Source organism: Electrona antarctica (genome assembly GCF_951216825.1).
Source record: "Electrona antarctica genome assembly, chromosome: 4".
Taxonomy (NCBI): domain Eukaryota; kingdom Metazoa; phylum Chordata; class Actinopteri; order Myctophiformes; family Myctophidae; genus Electrona; species Electrona antarctica.
Window position 1 is genome coordinate 1,199,911 of NC_136809.1, and position 21,483 is coordinate 1,221,393.

Here is a 21,483-nt window from a genome sequence, read left to right on the forward strand (position 1 = left end):
CCTCAACCAACTGGACGGAAGGTTTAAACAACTGCAAGGTAGGAATCAGGGACCCCTCAGAGTACCCCCTAGGGACCCCTTCGAGGAGAGAGATGAATCAGGGACCCCCTTAGAGGACCCCCTTAGCTGAGAGAGAGGAAGCAGGGACCCCTTAGCTGAGAGAGAGATGAAGCAGGGACCCCCTTAGCTGAGAGAGATGAAGCAGGGACCCCCTTAGCTGAGAGAGATGAAGCAGGGACCCCCTTAGCTGAGAGAGAGAGAGGAAGCAGGGACCCCCTTAGCTGAGAGAGAGATGAAGCAGGGACCCCCTTAGCTGAGAGAGATGAAGCAGGGACCCCCTTAGAGGAGAGAGATGAAGCAGGGACCCCTTAGAGGAGAGAGATGAAGCAGGGACCCCTTAGAGGAGAGAGATGAAGCAGGGACCCCTTAGAGGAGAGAGATGAAGCAGGGACCCCTTAGCTGAGAGAGAGGAAGCAGGGACCCCCTTAGCTGAGAGAGAGGAAGCAGGGACCCCCTTAGCTGAGAGAGAGGAAGCAGGGACCCCCTTAGCTGAGAGAGAGGAAGCAGGGACCCCTTAGAGGAGAGAGATGAATCAGGGACCCCCTTAGAGGACCCCCTTAGCTGAGAGAGAGGAAGCAGGGACCCCCTTAGCTGAGAGAGATGAAGCAGGGGCCCCCTTAGCTGAGAGAGAGGAAGCAGGGACCCCCTTAGATATTTCCCTGCAATTCACACAATTATTTGAGAGCCTGCCATCGCGCAACCTCCAGCTTTACACCAGAGGAGAAAAGATATATATTTTTGTTTTTATCCAAGTTAATATCACAGTCAGACTCTTCACATACTAGAGCATGTCTGAAATAAATGACAGAGCTGAAATCGACATGTAGATATAAAATACATGCTTAAACGTGTAGCTAGGTGTAATGTTAGAGACCACAGAAGACATGTAAATATGAAATAAATGCTTAAACATGTAGCTAGGTGTAATGTTAGAGACCACAGAAGACATGTAAATATGAAATAAATGCTTAAACGTGTAGCTAGGTGTAATGTTAGAGTCCACAGAAGACATGTAAATATGAAATAAATGCTTAAACTTGTAGCTAGGTGTAATGTTAGAGACCACAGAAGACATGTAAATATGAAATAAATGCTTAAACATGTCGCTAGGTGTAATGTTAGAGTCCACAGAAGTGAACCTTTCAAGCCTGTTTTCTCAACTCGCTGTTTCTCTGCAAGACATTACTCTATAAGCCATATCTCCAAAACTGGTGGGTCAAACTGAACAACCAATATGTCAATTTGAAGCTACGATTCCCTGAAATGAAAAAATAAATAAATCCAATGGCAGAACCTCAGTCAAATTTGGCCACATATGCCCTTCGCTAAGCCCACCCCCAAATGTGATTGTCCAATGACAATCCAAATAGTTTAGCAACTGTTGCTATGCAGCTCAACTGTTGCTATACAGTTGCTATACAGTTGCTATACAGTTGCTATACAGTTGCTCAACTGTTGCTATGCAGCTCAAGCTTTCACCACCTCAGAGCTGTCAGTGTTGTTTTGCGTGGCTGTGTTGTTGAACACACACAGCTTAACGTCATTTATTTCATATTTACATGTCTTCGGTGGACTCTAACATTACACCTAGCTACATGTTTAAGCATTTATTTCATATTTACATGTCTTCTGTGGTCTCTAACATTACACCTAGCTACATGTTTAAGCATTTATTTCATATTTACATGTCTTCTGTGGTCTCTAACATTACACCTATAGCTACATGTTTAAGCATTTATTTCATATTTACATGTCTTCTGTGGTCTCTAACATTACACCTAGCTACATGTTTAAGCATTTATTTCATATTTACATGTCTTCTGTGGTCTCTAACATTACACCTAGCTACATGTTTAAGCATTTATTTCATATTTACATGTCGATTTCAGCTCTGACACTTATTTCAGACATGCTCTAGTATGTGAAGAGTCTGCCTGTGATATTAACTAATTTTGGATTAAATAAATAACTCCAGTTGTTCTCCTGAATCTCCTGAACAGTTAGTCTTGTTTTCTCCTGAATCTCCTGAACAGTTAGTCTTGTTTTCCCCTGAATCTCCTGAACAGTTAGTCTTGTTTTCCCCTGAATCTCCTGAACAGTTAGTCTTGTTTTCCCCTGAATCTCCTGAACAGTTAGTCTTGTTTTCCCCTGAATCTCCTGAACAGTTAGTCTTGCCACCATGACTTGTCTCAGGTCTTTAAGGGGTTAATAACAGATGGCATTCTGTTCCTTTGGGTCATCCTGGCCCCCCGACTTCCTGTTTACCTGTTTCCTCTTTGGCCCACATCCTGTTTCCTGTGTGCTCGGCTCTAAAGCTGTAGTGTGTCGTCATGGTAACGGAACCATGGATGACACACACACACACACACACACACACACACACACACACACACACACACACACACACACACACACACACACACACACACACACACACACACACACACCTAGTTTTATGGATGATCTGCTCTGGAACCCGTCATTCAAACACCTAGTTTTATAAACATTACAACAACATACAAACACCTTCATCATTCTGAATCCATTCCAAGCTTTACATTAGTTTTGCACAAAAAACACTCCTTGGGCTAAAAACGGACAGATTTGTGATGACGGCTATGTCCACGTTTAGCCTGTCTGTCTGTCTGCCTGTCTGTAAATGGTAAATGGTAAATGGTGCATTTATATAGCGCCTTTATCCAAGGCGCTTTACATAGATTGTGCATCAATTCACCCATTCACACACACATTCATACACCGATGGCGGCAGAAACCATGCAAGGCACTAGCCAGCACATCGGGAGCAATTTGGGGTTCAGTGTCTTGCTCAAGGACACTTCGACACTAACTCTGGGGGAGCCCGGGTTCGAACAGGCAACCTTGCGGTTGCCATCCAGCCACTCCAACCCTGAGCCACCGCCGCCGCCCCGTCTGTCTGTCTGTCTGTCTGTCTGTCTGTCTGTCTGTCTGTCTGTCTGTCTGTCTGTCTGTCTGTCTGTCTGTCTGTCTGTCTGTCTGTCTGTCTGTCTGTCTCCAGATGAGTGTTGAACTCTCTAAGTAAGTGGGTGAACTCTCACCTGTCTCCACCTGTCTCTGTCTGTCTGTCTGTCTGTCTGTCTGTCTGTCTGTCTGTCTGTCTGTCTGTCTGTCTGTCTGTCTGTCTGTCTGTCTGTCTGTCTGTCTGTCTGTGTGTGTGTCCAGATGAGCGTGAGACGGTCCAGAAGAAGACCTTCACTAAGTGGGTGAACTCTCACCTGTCCAGAGTGTCCTGCAGGATCTCTGACCTCTACGTTGACCTCAGAGATGGACGCATGCTGATCAAACTGCTGGAGGTTCTGAGTGGAGAGAAACTGGTACGCACGCACGCAACGCACACACACACACGCACGCACGCACGCACGCACGCACGCACGCACGCACGCACGCACGCAGTGTAATGTGTATAGACTCTATACACATTACACTGTGTTAAACACAGTGTAATGTGTATTTCAGCCCCGGCCCACCAGGGGGCGTATGTAATGTTATGTGTTATAATGTGTTGTTTCAGCCTCGGCCCACCAGGGGGCGCATGCGGATCCACTTTGTTTTAACATAATGTAATGTTATGTGTATTTCAGCCCCGCCCCACCAGAGGGCACATGTAATGTTATAATGTGTATTCCAGCCTCGCCCCACCAGGGGGCGCATGCGGATCCACTGTGTTAATGTAATATTATAATGTGTTACAGTCTGGATGCGTGTAGAGTGTTTAACATAGTGTAATGTGTTATAATGTATTTCAGCCCCGGCCCACCAGGGGGCGCATGCGGATCCACTGCCTGGAGAACGTGGACAAGGCTCTGAGCTTCCTGAAGGAGCAACGGGTTCACCTGGAGAACGTCGGGTCACATGACATCGTAGACGGAAACCACCGTCTGATCCTGGGTCTGGTGTGGACGGTCATCCTGAGGTTCACGGTGCGCACGCACACACAGTACAGTAGCCTCCCATCCCTCAGAGAGAACAACATGGAGGCTACAGTACAGTAGTCTCCCTCCATCCCTCAGAGAGAACAACATGGAGGCTACAGTACAGTAGTCTCCCTCCATCCCTCAGAGAGAACAACATGGAGGCTACAGTACAGTAGCCTCCCTCCATCCCTCAGAGAGAACAACATGGAGGCTACAGTACAGTAGCCTCCCTCCATCCCTCAGAGAGAACAACATGGAGGCTACAGTACAGTAGCCTCCCTCCATCCCTCAGAGAGAACAACATGGAGGCTACAGTACAGTAGCCTCCCTCCATCCCTCAGAGAGAACAACATGGAGGCTACAGTACAGTAGCCTCCCTCCATCCCTCAGCCAGAGAGAGAGAACAACATGGAGGCTACAGTACAGTAGGATCCCTCCATCCCTCAGAGAGAACAACATGGAGGCTACAGTACAGTAGCCTCCCTCCATCCGTCAGAGAGAACAACATGGAGGCTACAGTACAGTAGCCTCCCTCCATCCGTCAGAGAGAACAACATGGAGGCTACAGTACAGTAGCCTCCCTCCATCCCTCAGAGAGAACAACATGGAGGCTACAGTACAGTAGCCTCCCTCCATCCCTCAGAGAGAACAACATGGAGGCTACAGTACAGTAGCCTCCCTCCATCCCTCAGAGAGAACAACATGGAGGCTACAGTACAGTAGTGTCCCTCCATCCCTCAGCCAGAGAGAGAGAACAACATGGACGACGATATTCGTATCGTCACCCAAACCCTTACGCACACACACACACGGGGACTAGGTTGGCGGAGGGTGTGTAGAGCCCAGGATCACATTAGATAATTGACACAGGGGTGAAAAAATGGGTTACAAAATTGTGGGATAAAAATTTTGAAAAAAAAACAAAACATTACACCTAGCTACATGTTTAAGCATTTATTTCATATTTGCATGTCTTCTGTGGTCTCTAACATTACACCTAGCTACATGTTTAGGCATTTATTTCATATTTACATTTCAGCTCTGATATTTATTTCAGACATGCTCTAGTATGTGAAGAGTCTGCCTGTGCTATTAACTCATTTTGGAAAAAGATATATTTATATATATTTTATATATTTCAGATCCAGGACATCAGTGTAGAGACAGAGGACAACATATATATTTATATTTTATATATTTCAGATCCAGGACATCAGCGTAGAGACAGAGGACAACATATATATTTATATATATATATATTTTATATATTTCAGATCCAGGACATCAGCGTAGAGACAGAGGACAACATATATATTTATATATATTTATATTGTATATATTTCAGATCCAGGACATCAGCGTAGAGACAGAGGACAACATATATATTTATATTTTATATATTTCAGATCCAGGACATCAGCGTAGAGACAGAGGACAACATATATATTTATATATATTTATATTGTATATATTTCAGATCCAGGACATCAGCGTAGAGACAGAGGACAACATATATATTTATATTTTATATATTTCAGATCCAGGACATCAGCGTAGAGACAGAGGACAACAAAGAGAAGAGATCAGCCAAGGATGCTCTGCTGCTCTGGTGTCAGATGAAGACCGCTGGGTATGTTTATAGATCTGGTATCTGGGTATGTTTATAGATCTGGTATCTGGGTATGTTTATAGATCTGGTATCTGGGTATGTTTATAGATCTGGTATCTGGGTATGTTTATAGATCTGGTATCTGGGTATGTTTATAGATCTGGTATCTGGGTATGTTTATAGATCTGGTATCTGGGTATGAGGATGTTTTATAGATTGTGTGTGTGTGTGTGTGTGTGTGTGTGTGTGTGTGTGTGTGTGTGTGTGTGTGTGTGTGTGTGTGTGTGTGTGTGTGTGTGTGTGTGTGTGTGTGTGTGTGTGTGTGTGTGTGTGTGTGTGTGTGTGTGTGTGTGTGTGTGTTCTCTCCAGGTATCCCAACGTGAACATTCACAACTTCACCACTAGTTGGCGCGACGGCATGGCATTCAACGCACTGATACATAAACACAGGTACGTAGAAACTACAGATGTCCTTATTTGGTCATATCGGTATCGGCCCTTATTTGGTCATATCGGTGTCGGTCCTTATTTGGTCATATCGGTATCGGTCCTTATTTGGTCATATCGGTATCGGCCCTTATTTGGTCATATCGGTATCGGCCCTTATTTGGTCATATCGGTATCGGCCCTTATTTGGTCATATCGGTATCGGCCCTTATTTGGTCATATCGGTGTCGGCCCTTATTTGGTCATATCGGTGTCGGCCCTTATTTGGTCATATCGGTATCGGCCCTTATTTGGTCATATCGGTATCGGCCCTTATTTGGTCATATCGGTATCGGCCCTTATTTGGTCATATCGGTATCGGCCCTTATTTGGTCATATCGGTGTCGCCCCTTATTTGGTCATATCGGTATCGGCCCTTATTTGGTCATATCGGGTCATATCGGTATCGGCGAATATGCCAGTCTAAACAGCGATCCGACACGTGTTGTGTTAACTGCATGTGCGTGTGTGTGTGCGTGCGTGTTGTGTTAACTGTGCGTGCGTGTGTGCGTGCGTGCGTGTGTGCGCGTGTGTGTGCGTGCGTATTCCAGGCCAGATCTGATGGACTTCGACCGCCTGAAGAAGTCCAACGCTCACCACAACCTGCAGAACGCCTTCAATCTGGCAGAGCAGCAGCTGGGCCTGATGTCCCTACTGGACGCAGAAGGTACTGCACCTAAAAATTACTGGAGATTCGTTTTTTTTCACGCATTCTTAACAGTTTCCCTGCTAAGGACGACATTGGACGAGGTATACATATGGTCGCAGATCGCCTAGAACGCCATCGGACGAGTCCTTAGTTTATAATATTTAATAATGATTTTTACCGGCTCTTGACGTCATCGAGTGTGTGTGTGTGTGTGTGTGTGTGTGTGTGTGTGTGTGTGTGTGTGTGTGTGTGTGTGTTTCAGACATCAGTGTGGACCATCCAGATGAGAAGTCCGTCATCACCTACGTGGTCACATATTACCACTACTTCTCTAAGATGAAAGCTCTGAAGGTGGAAGGGAAACGCATCGGGAAGGTACTGTTTATACAGTTTAGCATTACTAGCCCTTACCCGTTGTGAGATATTGCCCCCACCCTGGGTGCGTTTTCGCATTTTTAATTCACTAATAAATTCATTATTAATTTATAATTTGTTAAATTGGAAAAAGGGCTTCGTTAAGACCTCCATATTATTATGGTCAATGCCTGTGTGAAAAGTGGGAGCGATTGGTGCAGGCAGTGAGGAGATACGGTTGTGTTTCTGACAGACACTCAGACATTCAGACAGACAGAGTTCTCAAATTGTAGTAATGTCGGACCCGCAGAATATTGAGCCTTCGGACACGACGCGGCAGCCAGAGGGCGACGTCTGTCCCCGTTTCTCAACGCAGGGTGTTGCTGGATCTGTGGCTCCAGGTTTCTCAGTGTGTTGCTGGATCTGTGTCTCCAGGTTTCTCAGGGTGTTGCTGGATCTGTGTCTCCAGGTTTTGCAGGTTTCTCAGTGTGTTGCTGGATCTGTGTCTCCAGGTTTTGCAGGTTTCTCAGTGTGTTGCTGGATCTGTGTCTCCAGGTTTCTCAGTGTGTTGCTGGATCTGTGTCTCCAGGTTTTGGAGGTTTCTCAGTGTGTTTTATATGAACGTCGTATAAAAGCATATACGTATGCGGACGTCTCTGACGTTTATAATAAACCAACCCGTTTGAGAATCGGATGAGTATTGAGCAAGTTATGGTTATTTAAAAAGTACATGCCCCATAGACACAATGTTATGAGTGGTTATTTAAAAAGTACATGCCCCATAGACACAATGTTATGAGTGGTTATTTATAAAGTACATGCCCCATAGACACAATGTTATGAGTGGGTATTTAAAAGTACATGCCCCATAGACACAATGTTATGAGTGGGTATTTAAAAGTACATGCCCCATAGACACAATGTTATGAGTGGGTATTTAAAAGTACATGCCCCATAGACAAAATGTTATGAGTGGGTATTTAAAAGTACATGCCCCATAGACAAAATGTTATGAGTGTGTATTTAAAAGTACATGCCCCATAGACACAATGTTATGAGTGGTTATTTAAAAAGTACATGCCCCATAGACACAATGTTATGAGTGGTTATTTAAAAGTGCATGCCCCATAGACACAATGTTATGAGTGGGTATTTAAAAGTACATGCCCCATAGACACAATGTTATGAGTGGGTATTTAAAAGTACATGCCCCATAGACACAATGTTATGAGTGGGTATTTAAAAAGTGCATGCCCCATAGACACAATGTTATGAGTGGGTATTTAAAAGTACATGCCCCATAGACACAATGTTATGAGTGGGTATTTAAAAGTGCATGCCCCATAGACACAATGTTATGAGTGGGTATTTAAAAGTACATGCCCCATAGACACAATGTTATGAGTGGGTATTTAAAAAGTACATGCCCCATAGACACAATGTTATGAGTGGGTATTTAAAAAGTGCATGCCCCATAGACACAATGTTATGAGTGGTTATTTAAAAAGTACATGCCCCATAGACACAATGTTATGAGTGGTTATTTAAAAGTGCATGCCCCATAGACACAATGTTATGAGTGGGTATTTAAAAGTACATGCCCCATAGACACAATGTTATGAGTGGGTATTTAAAAAGTACATGCCCCATAGACACAATGTTATGAGGCTCTGAAACAGCAGTAACTGTGTGAGGCTAGATTATCCACATCATGTGTGCAATTGTGTAATGTTGTGTCTTCCTCTGTAATGTATTTTTGTTTGTCATTGATGTTTTATGTGTGGCTGTAGCTGGGGTGAAAGCCCAAGACAAATTTCCCTTGTGGACAATAAAGTTTACCTTGACCTTATTTAAAAAGTACATGCCCCATAGACACAATGTTATGAGTGGTTATTTATAAATATGAATTAAATAAAGGTCTATACAGAGTTTTGGGTAAAACTATCTTGAGAAACTATACAAAGATTGTGCATTTTCTGTCAGATATTAGTTATACATCCATATAGGAGACGTTAGCTTATACGTTTTTGCATTCACTTAAGGTGGTTGTATTCCATTTGACATCCTTCTCCTGTCACAGCAGCTCAACAAATGGTCCATAGCTCTATTGCTCTGGTCCATAGCTCTAATGCTCTGGTCCATAGCTCTAATGCTCTGGTCCATAGCTCTAATGCGTTGCATTTAGAGCTATGTTACTCTCAACTTCCGCCGCTCGCATGAATGCAGACCAGCCTCTCCTCTTTAGCGTAAATAAAAAGAACGTTTTTGCTACTCGCCAAAACAAAGGCGGGTTGTGTCATTAGAAAGCCTACTTTTCTTAGTGGGAGCACTCTGACCCTCTCCTCCCCCACCCCCCTCCCCCCACCACACGTATAAACGGTACTTTTTGGCCAGAAAGGGATTTCTTTTCACCGGAGGAAAAATATTCTCTATGAGGCAATTCTCTGGGGGCGATATCGGTAGAGGGCGCAGTGGAGTAACTAAAAGTTTTTTTTCTCCGGTGGAAACAAAATCCTCTTTTGGCCAAAAAGTACCGTTTATACGTGTGGTGGGGGGGGGGGGGGGGGCTCAGAGTGCTTCCACTAAGGAAAGTAGGCTTTCTAATGACACAACCCGCCTTTGTTTTGGTGAGTAGCAAAAACTTTCTTTTTATTTACGCTAAAGACGAGAGGCTGGTCTGCATTCATGCGAGCGGCGGAAGTTGAGAGTAACATACAGTAGCTCTAAATGCAACGCATTAGAGCTATGGACCAGAGCTATTGTACATTGTTGTTCTTCACCCAACAGATATGGGAGTTTATGGTCATTGTATACTGTGTGTCACCAGGTGTTGGACCACGCCATCGACACGGAGCAGATGGTGGTCCAGTACGAGTCTCTGGCCTCGGACCTCCTGGAGTGGATCGAAGAGACCATCGTCATCCTCAACAACAGGAAGTTCGCCAACTCTCTGGGCGGAGTTCAGCAGCAACTACAGGCTTTCAACTCCTACCGCACCGTTGAGAAACCTCCCAAGTTAGTCACAAATATACACGTAACACCTATACTTAACCACTAGAGAAACCTCCCAAGTTAGTCACAAATATACACGTAACACCTATACTTAACCACTAGAGAAACCTCCCAAGTTAGTCACAAATATACACGTAACACCTATACTTAACCACTAGAGAAACCTCCCAAGTTAGTCACAAATATACACGTAACACCTATACTAGGGCATTAACCAAATGTGATTTTTGATAGTCGACACGACTACCATCAAAATCGGTTTATAATCGATTAGTCGGCGGTAAAATATGATATTTTTTTCCATCCAATCAAGCATTAAAACATTGTGTTCTGAAACGGCCAGGGCGAGTGAAGGATTAACTGCAAAACAGAGCCGGTGAATGCAGGCCAAGTGGAATAGTAAGAGAGTGGCGACACGCTTTGATCTCGCCACAAAGCGGGGTGCTATGGGCTATAGTTCCAAACATTGGAACTATCCCATTGAGATAGAATGAGCACTTCCGCGTTACAATGGGAGTCAACGCTAGTGTCGCCACTCTCTTACTAAATTACGCTGAATGCCGCTCTGATTGGCCGAAATTCACATCGGCTGTTAAAAGTCAAGTTAAAGTTGCAAGTCCACAATGACTCACGGATGGACGCGCTGTGAGCTTGTTGATCTGCTATTTTTGATGCGCAAGACCTTTCTACGGCGCAGCATAGCATGTTACATTGTTGAAAATGTTTGTTCAGTTGGAGAGTGGACGGAGGAGGAGGAATGAAGGATGCAATGTTTTTCATACAACCCTAAATGTTCAACAACAAGTTACAACCACAGTTCCTTTGGTTTTTAGAAGGAGCTACAAGCTAGGAGGAGGTTATGATTACATACTAGGCTTGCTAGCTAGCAGGCTTACCAGGCTATGAATCAGATGATGAACTACTTCACTCCATCACGACTATTATAACTATGATCGCGCGGCATAGCTGTTTGTTTTTAATAATGCCGCACGCCTGCACTTTTGTTGGATAAGCATGAAGAAAGATGAATATGAAAAAGAAACATGAAATCATGGCAAGAGCTACTGTAGTTTGACTGTCACCAAACTGGATATTATTGGGCAGAGTGAGGAGGGTCAGGCTGCTATACTACTGTACCGGACGAAACGACGACACGTCTCCAATCTAACTTGTTGAACAAACTACAGTAATAAACTCACCAATAGTAAAAGTATTTACACACTGTAGTTGTCCCCATTGAGCGTATGAGCCTGAGGCATATGCTTTTTGAAAATCTGTCTTAAATGTTGCCAGTGCAGCCACCGCCGCCCACCCCACCTACACGAGTGATGGTGACGGAAAAACCCACGTACAGTCGGCTTGTATATGATATGAAAAAATCAGCCAGGAAGGGATTAGTACTTAAGTACTTAGTACTGGAGAACTACCAACAAAACAACAGAGCTCACAGCTGCATGTCTGCTGTAAAAAAAAAAAAACATCATAAAAAATATTTAAAATAATATTAACGATTACTAGATTTTTGATTTACAGTGTCGACTACCGTTTTGCTAATCGACTAATCGATTTGTATGTTAATGCCCTAACCTATACTTAACCACACTGTGGAGAAACCTCCCAAGTTAGTCACAGAAACACACGTAACACCTATACTTAACCACACTGTGGAGAAACCTCCCAAGTTAGTCACAGAAACACACGTAACACCTACAGTATACTTAACCACACTGTGGAGAAACCTCCCAAGTTAGTCACAGAAACACACGTAACACCACTAGAGAAACCTCCCAAGTTAGTCACAAATATACACGTAACACCTATACTTAACCACACTGTGGAGAAACCTCCCAAGTTAGTCACAAATATACACGTAACACCTATACTTAACCACTAGAGAAACCTCCCAAGTTAGTCACAAATATACACGTAACACCTATACTTAACCACTAGAGAAACCTCCCAAGTTAGTCACAAATATACACATAACACCTATACTTAACCACTAGAGAAACCTCCCAAGTTAGTCACAAATATACAGATAACACCTATACTTAACCACTAGAGAAACCTCCCAAGTTAGTCACAAATATACAGATAACACCTATACTTAACCACTAGAGAAACCTCCCAAGTTAGTCACAGAAACACACGTAACACCTATACTTAACCACTAGAGAAACCTCCCAAGTTAGTCACAGAAACACACGTAACACCTATACTTAACCACTAGACAAACCTCCCAAGTTAGTCACAGAAACACACGTAACACCTATACTTAACCACTAGAGAAACCTCCCAAGTTAGTCACAAATATACAGATAACACCTATACTTAACCACTAGAGAAACCTCCCAAGTTAGTCACAGAAACACACGTAACACCTATACTTAACCACTAGAGAAACCTCCCAAGTTAGTCACAAATATACAGATAACACCTATACTTAACCACTAGAGAAACCTCCCAAGTTAGTCACAAATATACAGATAACACCTATACTTAACCACTAGAGAAACCTCCCAAGTTAGTCACAAATATACAGATAACACCTATACTTAACCACTAGAGAAACCTCCCAAGTTAGTCACAGAAACACACGTAACACCTATACTTAACCACTAGAGAAACCTCCCAAGTTAGTCACAAATATACAGATAACACCTATACTTAACCACTAGAGAAACCTCCCAAGTTAGTCACAAATATACACGTAACACCTATACTTAACCACTAGAGAAACCTCCCAAGTTAGTCACAAATATACAGATAACACCTATACTTAACCACTAGAGAAACCTCCCAAGTTAGTCACAAATATACAGATAACACCTATACTTAACCACTAGAGAAACCTCCCAAGTTAGTCACAAATATACAGATAACACCTATACTTAACCACTAGAGAAACCTCCCAAGTTAGTCACAGAAACACACGTAACACCTATACTTAACCACTAGAGAAACCTCCCAAGTTAGTCACAAATATACAGATAACACCTATACTTAACCACTAGAGAAACCTCCCAAGTTAGTCACAAATATACAGATAACACCTATACTTAACCACTAGAGAAACCTCCCAAGTTAGTCACAAATATACACGTAACACCTATACTTAACCACTAGAGAAACCTCCCAAGTTAGTCACAAATATACAGATAACACCTATACTTAACCACTAGAGAAACCTCCCAAGTTAGTCACAGAAACACACGTAACACCTATACTTAACCACTAGAGAAACCTCCCAAGTTAGTCACAAATATACAGATAACACCTATACTTAACCACTAGAGAAACCTCCCAAGTTAGTCACAAATATACAGATAACACCTATACTTAACCACTAGAGAAACCTCCCAAGTTAGTCACAAATATACAGATAACACCTATACTTAACCACTAGAGAAACCTCCCAAGTTAGTCACAAATATACAGATAACACCTATACTTAACCACTAGAGAAACCTCCCAAGTTAGTCACAAATATACAGATAACACCTATACTTAACCACTAGAGAAACCTCCCAAGTTAGTCACAGAAACACACGTAACACCTATACTTAACCACTAGAGAAACCTCCCAAGTTAGTCACAAATATACAGATAACACCTATACTTAACCACTAGAGAAACCTCCCAAGTTAGTCACAAATATACAGATAACACCTATACTTAACCACTAGAGAAACCTCCCAAGTTAGTCACAAATATACAGATAACACCTATACTTAACCACTAGAGAAACCTCCCAAGTTAGTCACAGAAACACACGTAACACCTATACTTAACCACTAGAGAAACCTCCCAAGTTAGTCACAAATATACAGATAACACCTATACTTAACCACTAGAGAAACCTCCCAAGTTAGTCACAAATATACAGATAACACCTATACTTAACCACTAGAGAAACCTCCCAAGTTAGTCACAGAAACACACGTAACACCTATACTTAACCACTAGAGAAACCTCCCAAGTTAGTCACAAATATACAGATAACACCTATACTTAACCACTAGAGAAACCTCCCAAGTTAGTCACAAATATACACATAACACCTATACTTAACCACTAGAGAAACCTCCCAAGTTAGTCACAGAAACACACGTAACACCTATACTTAACCACTAGAGAAACCTCCCAAGTTAGTCACAGAAACACACGTAACACCTATACTTAACCACTAGAGAAACCTCCCAAGTTAGTCACAGAAACACACGTAACACCTATACTTAACCACTAGAGAAACCTCCCAAGTTAGTCACAAATATACAGATAACACCTATACTTAACCACTAGAGAAACCTCCCAAGTTAGTCACAAATATACAGACAACACCTATACTTAACCACTAGAGAAACCTCCCAAGTTAGTCACAAATATACACATAACACCTATACTTAACCACTAGAGAAACCTCCCAAGTTAGTCACAGAAACACACGTAACACCTATACTTAACCACTAGAGAAACCTCCCAAGTTAGTCACAAATATACAGATAACACCTATACTTAACCACTAGAGAAACCTCCCAAGTTAGTCACAAATATACAGATAACACCTATACTTAACCACTAGAGAAACCTCCCAAGTTAGTCACAGAAACACACGTAACACCTATACTTAACCACTAGAGAAACCTCCCAAGTTAGTCACAAATATACAGATAACACCTATACTTAACCACTAGAGAAACCTCCCAAGTTAGTCACAAATATACACGTAACACCTATACTTAACCACTAGAGAAACCTCCCAAGTTAGTCACAAATATACAGATAACACCTATACTTAACCACTAGAGAAACCTCCCAAGTTAGTCACAAATATACAGATAACACCTATACTTAACCACTAGAGAAACCTCCCAAGTTAGTCACAAATATACACGTAACACCTATACTTAACCACTAGAGAAACCTCCCAAGTTAGTCACAAATATACAGATAACACCTATACTTAACCACTAGAGAAACCTCCCAAGTTAGTCACAAATATACACGTAACACCTATACTTAACCACTAGAGAAACCTCCCAAGTTAGTCACAAATATACACGTAACACCTATACTTAACCACTAGAGAAACCTCCCAAGTTAGTCACAAATATACAGATAACACCTATACTTAACCACTAGAGAAACCTCCCAAGTTAGTCACAAATATACAGATAACACCTATACTTAACCACTAGAGAAACCTCCCAAGTTAGTCACAAATATACAGATAACACCTATACTTAACCACTAGAGAAACCTCCCAAGTTAGTCACAGAAACACACGTAACACCTATACTTAACCACTAGAGAAACCTCCCAAGTTAGTCACAGAAACACACGTAACACCTATACTTAACCACTAGAGAAACCTCCCAAGTTAGTCACAAATATACAGATAACACCTATACTTAACCACTAGAGAAACCTCCCAAGTTAGTCACAGAAACACACGTAACACCTATACTTAACCACTAGAGAAACCTCCCAAGTTAGTCACAAATATACAGATAACACCTATACTTAACCACTAGAGAAACCTCCCAAGTTAGTCACAAATATACAGATAACACCTATACTTAACCACTAGAGAAACCTCCCAAGTTAGTCACAGAAACACACGCAACACCTATACTTAACCACTAGAGAAACCTCCCAAGTTAGTCACCAATATACAGATAACACCTATACTTAACCACTAGAGAAACCTCCCAAGTTAGTCACAGAAACACACGTAACACCTATACTTAACCACTAGAGAAACCTCCCAAGTTAGTCACCAATATACAGATAACACCTATACTTAACCACTAGAGAAACCTCCCAAGTTAGTCACAAATATACAGATAACACCTATACTTAACCACTAGAGAAACCTCCCAAGTTAGTCACAAATATACAGATAACACCTATACTTAACCACTAGAGAAACCTCCCAAGTTAGTCACAAATATACAGATAACACCTATACTTAACCACTAAAGAAACCTCCCAAGTTAGTCACAGAAACACACGTAACACCTATACTTAACCACTAGAGAAACCTCCCAAGTTAGTCACAAATATACAGATAACACCTATACTTAACCACTAGAGAAACCTCCCAAGTTAGTCACAGAAACACACGTAACACCTATACTTAACCACTAGAGAAACCTCCCAAGTTAGTCACAAATATACAGATAACACCTATACTTAACCACTAGAGAAACCTCCCAAGTTAGTCACAAATATACAGATAACACCTATACTTAACCACTAGAGAAACCTCCCAAGTTAGTCACAAATATACACGTAACACCTATACTTAACCACTAGAGAAACCTCCCAAGTTAGTCACAAATATACAGATAACACCTATACTTAACCACTAGAGAAACCTCCCAAGTTAGTCACAAATATACAGATAACACCTATACTTAACCACTAGAGAAACCTCCCAAGTTAGTCACAGAAACACACGTAACACCTATACTTAACCACTAGAGAAACCTCCCAAGTTAGTCACAAATATACAGATAACACCTATACTTAACCACTAGAGAAACCTCCCAAGTTAGTCACAAATATACACGTAACACCTATACTTAACCACCTATAAACCTCATAAATATGCATGACACAATTTTACCTAAAAACCAGAACACCGTAAGGACTTGTTGTGGAACAGTGTTGTCTGACTGCGCGTGTGTGTGTGTGTGTGTGTGGGTGTGTGTGTGTGTGTGTGTGTGTGTGCGTGCGTGCGTGTGTGTGTGTGTGTGTGCGTGCGCGTGCGTGCGTGTGCGTGCGCGTGCGTGCGTGCGTGCGCGTGCGTCAGGTTCACAGAGAAAGGGAACCTGGAGGTTCTCCTCTTCACCATCCAGAGTAAGATGAGAGCCAACAACCAGAAGGTCTACACGACCTCTGACCTCATCCATGACATCAACAAGGTACTGACCTCTGACCTCATCCATGACATCAACAAGGTACTGACCTCATCCATGACATCAACAAGGTACTGACCTCTGACCTCATCCATGACATCAACAAGGTACTGACTTCTATAGATAATGACTAGAGCTGTCCACCATACTGTATCGGTATCGGCCCTTATTTGTCTTATGGGGTCATATCGGTATCGACGAAAATGCCAGCTAACCAGCGATCCCACACAGGGGTAAGGGGTTGACACTATGCCAGTCTAACCAGCGATCCCACACAGGGGTAAGGGGTTGACACTATGCCAGTCTAACCAGCGATCCCACACAGGGGTAAGGGGTCGACACTATGCCAGTCTAACCAGCGATCCCACACAGGGGTAAGGGGTCGACACTATGCCAGTCTAACCAGCGATCCCACACAGGGGTAAGGGGTCGACACTATGCCAGTCTAACCAGCGATCCCACACAGGGGTAAGGGGTCGACACTATGCCAGTCTAACCAGCTATCCCACACAGGGGTAAGGGGTCGACACTATGCCAGTCTAACCAGCGATCCCACACAGGGGTAAGGGGTTGACACTATGTCAGTCTAACCAGTGATCCCACACAGGGGTAAGGAAGTGGTCGACACTATGCCAGTCTAACCAGCGATCCCACACAGGGGTAAGGGGTTGACACTATGCCAGTCTAACCAGCGATCCCACACAGGGGTAAGGGGTTGACACTATGCCAGTCTAACCAGCGATCCCACACAGAGGTAAGGGGTCGACACTATGCCAGTCTAACCAGTGATCCCACACAGGGGTAAGGGGTTGACACTATGCCAGTCTAACCAGCGATCCCACACAGGGGTAAGGGGTTGACACTATGCCAGTCTAACCAGTGATCCCACACAGGGGTAAGGGGTTGACACTATGCCAGTCTAACCAGCGATCCCACACAGGGGTAAGGGGTCGACACTATGCCAGTCTAACCAGCGATCCCACACAGGGGTAAGGGGTCGACACTATGCCAGTCTAACCAGCGATCCCACACAGGGGTAAGGGGTCGACACTATGCCAGTCTAACCAGCGATCCCACACAGGGGTAAGGGGTCGACACTATGCCAGTCTAACCAGCTATCCCACACAGGGGTAAGGGGTCGACACTATGCCAGTCTAACCAGCGATCCCACACAGGGGTAAGGGGTTGACACTATGCCAGTCTAACCAGTGATCCCACACAGGGGTAAGGAAGGGGTCGACACTATGCCAGTCTAACCAGCGATCCCACACAGGGGTAAGGGGTTGACACTATGCCAGTCTAACCAGCGATCCCACACAGGGGTAAGGGGTTGACACTATGCCAGTCTAACCAGCGATCCCACACAGGGGTAAGGGGTTGACACTATGCCAGTCTAACCAGCGATCCCACACAGGGGTAAGGGGTTGACACTATGCCAGTCTAACCAGCGATCCCACATAGGGGTAAGGGGTTGACACTATGCCAGTCTAACCAGCGATCCCACACAGAGGTAAGGGGTCGACACTATGCCAGTCTAACCAGTGATCCCACACAGGGGTAAGGGGTTGACACTATGTCAGTCTAACCAGCGATCCCACACAGGGGTAAGGGGTTGACACTATGCCAGTCTAACCAGCGATCCCACACAGGGGTAAGGGGTTGACACTATGCCAGTCTAACCAGCGATCCCACACAGAGGTAAGGGGTCGACACTATGCCAGTCTAACCAGTGATCCCACACAGGGGTAAGGGGTTGACACTATGCCAGTCTAACCAGCGATCCCACACAGGGGTAAGGGGTTGACACTATGCCAGTCTAACCAGTGATCCCACACAGGGGTAAGGGGTTGACACTATGCCAGTCTAACCAGCGATCCCACACAGGGGTAAGGGGTCGACACTATGCCAGTCTAACCAGCGATCCCACACAGGGGTAAGGGGTCGACACTATGCCAGTCTAACCAGCGATCCCACACAGGGGTAAGGGGTCGACACTATGCCAGTCTAACCAGCGATCCCACACAGGGGTAAGGGGTCGACACTATGCCAGTCTAACCAGCTATCCCACACAGGGGTAAGGGGTCGACACTATGCCAGTCTAACCAGCGATCCCACACAGGGGTAAGGGGTTGACACTATGTCAGTCTAACCAGTGATCCCACACAGGGGTAAGGAAGGGGTCGACACTATGCCAGTCTAACCAGCGATCCCACACAGGGGTAAGGGGTTGACACTATGCCAGTCTAACCAGCGATCCCACACAGGGGTAAGGGGTTGACACTATGCCAGTCTAACCAGCGATCCCACACAGAGGTAAGGGGTCGGCACTATGCCAGTCTAACCAGTGATCCCACACAGGGGTAAGGGGTTGACACTATGCCAGTCTAACCAGCGATCCCACACAGGGGTAAGGGGTTGACACTATGCCAGTCTAACCAGTGATCCCACACAGGGGTAAGGGGTTGACACTATGCCAGTCTAACCAGCGATCCCACACAGGGGTAAGGGGTCGACACTATGCCAGTCTAACCAGCGATCCCACACAGGGGTAAGGGGTCGACACTATGCCAGTCTAACCAGCGATCCCACACAGGGGTAAGGGGTCGACACTATGCCAGTCTAACCAGCGATCCCACACAGGGGTAAGGGGTCGACACTATGCCAGTCTAACCAGCGATCCCACACAGGGGTAAGGGGTCGACACTATGCCAGTCTAACCAGCTATCCCACACAGGGGTAAGGGGTCGACACTATGCCAGTCTAACCAGCGATCCCACACAGGGGTAAGGGGTTGACACTATGTCAGTCTAACCAGTGATCCCACACAGGGGTAAGGAAGGGGTCGACACTATGCCAGTCTAACCAGCGATCCCACACAGGGGTAAGGGGTTGACACTATGCCAGTCTAACCAGCGATCCCACACAGGGGTAAGGGGTTGACACTATGCCAGTCTAAGCAGCGATCCCACACAGGGGTAAGGGGTCGACACTATGCCAGTCTAACCAGCGATCCCACACAGGGGTAAGGGGTCGACACTATGCCAGTCTAACCAGCGATCCCACACAGGGGTAAGGGGTCGACACTATGCCAGTCTAACCAGTGATCCCACACAGGGGTAAGGGGTTGACACTATGCCAGTCTAACCAGTGATCCCACACAGGGGTAAGGGGTTGACACTATGCCAGTCTAACCAGCGATCCCACAAAGAGGTAAGGGGTTGACACTATGCCAGTCTAACCAGCGATCCCACACAGGGGTAAAGGGGTTGACACTATGCCAGTCTAACCAGCTATCCCACACAGGGATAAGGGGTTGACACTATGCCAGTCTAACCAGCGATCCCACACAGGGGTAAGGGGTTGACACTATGCCAGTCTAACCAGCGATCCCACACAGGGGTAAGGGGTTGACACTATGCCAGTCTAACCAGCGATCCCACACAGGGGTAAGGAAGGGGTCGACACTATGCCAGTCTAACCAGCGATCCCACACAGGGGTAAGGGGTTGACACTATGCCAGTCTAACCAGCGATCCCACACAGGGGTAAGGGGTTGACACTATGCCAGTCTAACCAGCGATCCCACCTGATTGACACGTTATAATCCGTCCAATCAGACGTGGGAGAGGCTGGAGAAGGCAGAGCATGAGCGTGAGCTGGCCCTGAGGGACGAGCTGATTCGTCAGGAGAAACTGGAGCAGCTGGCGAGACGCTTCGACCGCAAGGCGGCCATGAGAGAGACCTGGCTCTCTGAGAACCAGAGGCTGGTGGCCCAGGTACCTGTCTGTCTGACTGTCTGTCTGTCTGTCTGACAGCCACGCTAAGTGGCAGCAATGTGTACTAGGGGTGGGACGATATGGGTACCTCACAATACGATAATATCACGATATTCTATATATTGCGATATTTGCGATATATTGTATGAAATGTCATCAACAATATCTGCAACTACAAAATACTTGGGAACTGAAAAAAGAACGCTATTTTCGTGCTCGGACACACTCAATAAACCCCCCCTTTGACTCATGCCCTCATCATAATGTCTCACAAACACCACCAACTGACCATTATCACTGGTGTCAGTGGACTTGTCCACTGCTGGGGAAATGCATTCTGCATTCTGTATTCCCACAAAGCTGTTTGGACAAATCACCATCCAGTAATTCAGTACTTCTGGTTGCTGTGGAATCTGAGAGTGGGATTTGCTTTATCTTAGCTGTTATTTCCTCCTTTTCTAAACGTGTTGTTCATCACTTCATTATGAACAACATTATTTCATTTCAAATTAAAAAAAGAATTATCGATATTTTGCTGTTGGTGTATCGATCGGTGTATTTTCCATCATGTTCACAGGTCTGTCTGTCTGTCTGTCTGTCTGTCCGTCAGACAATACAGCAGCATAGATAGATAGATAGATAGAGGGATGAAGGGATGGAGG

General features: G+C 44.5%; 1 protein-coding gene across 1 annotated transcript in view; it reads left to right on the top strand.

Moving 5' to 3' along the window:
• LOC306922146 (spectrin beta chain, non-erythrocytic 1-like) overlaps positions 1 to 21,483 on the top strand; it is a 140,061-nt gene that overhangs the window by 28,091 nt on the left and 90,487 nt on the right. Inside the window, exons 4-12 of the mRNA XM_079499541.1 lie at positions 3,262 to 3,413; positions 3,846 to 4,019; positions 5,552 to 5,643; positions 5,992 to 6,072; positions 6,660 to 6,775; positions 7,020 to 7,132; positions 9,939 to 10,126; positions 16,941 to 17,052; positions 20,663 to 20,821. Coding sequence (XP_079355667.1) covers positions 3,262 to 3,413; positions 3,846 to 4,019; positions 5,552 to 5,643; positions 5,992 to 6,072; positions 6,660 to 6,775; positions 7,020 to 7,132; positions 9,939 to 10,126; positions 16,941 to 17,052; positions 20,663 to 20,821 — 1,187 coding nt within the window. The remainder of the gene's footprint in view (positions 1 to 3,261; positions 3,414 to 3,845; positions 4,020 to 5,551; positions 5,644 to 5,991; positions 6,073 to 6,659; positions 6,776 to 7,019; positions 7,133 to 9,938; positions 10,127 to 16,940; positions 17,053 to 20,662; positions 20,822 to 21,483) is intronic.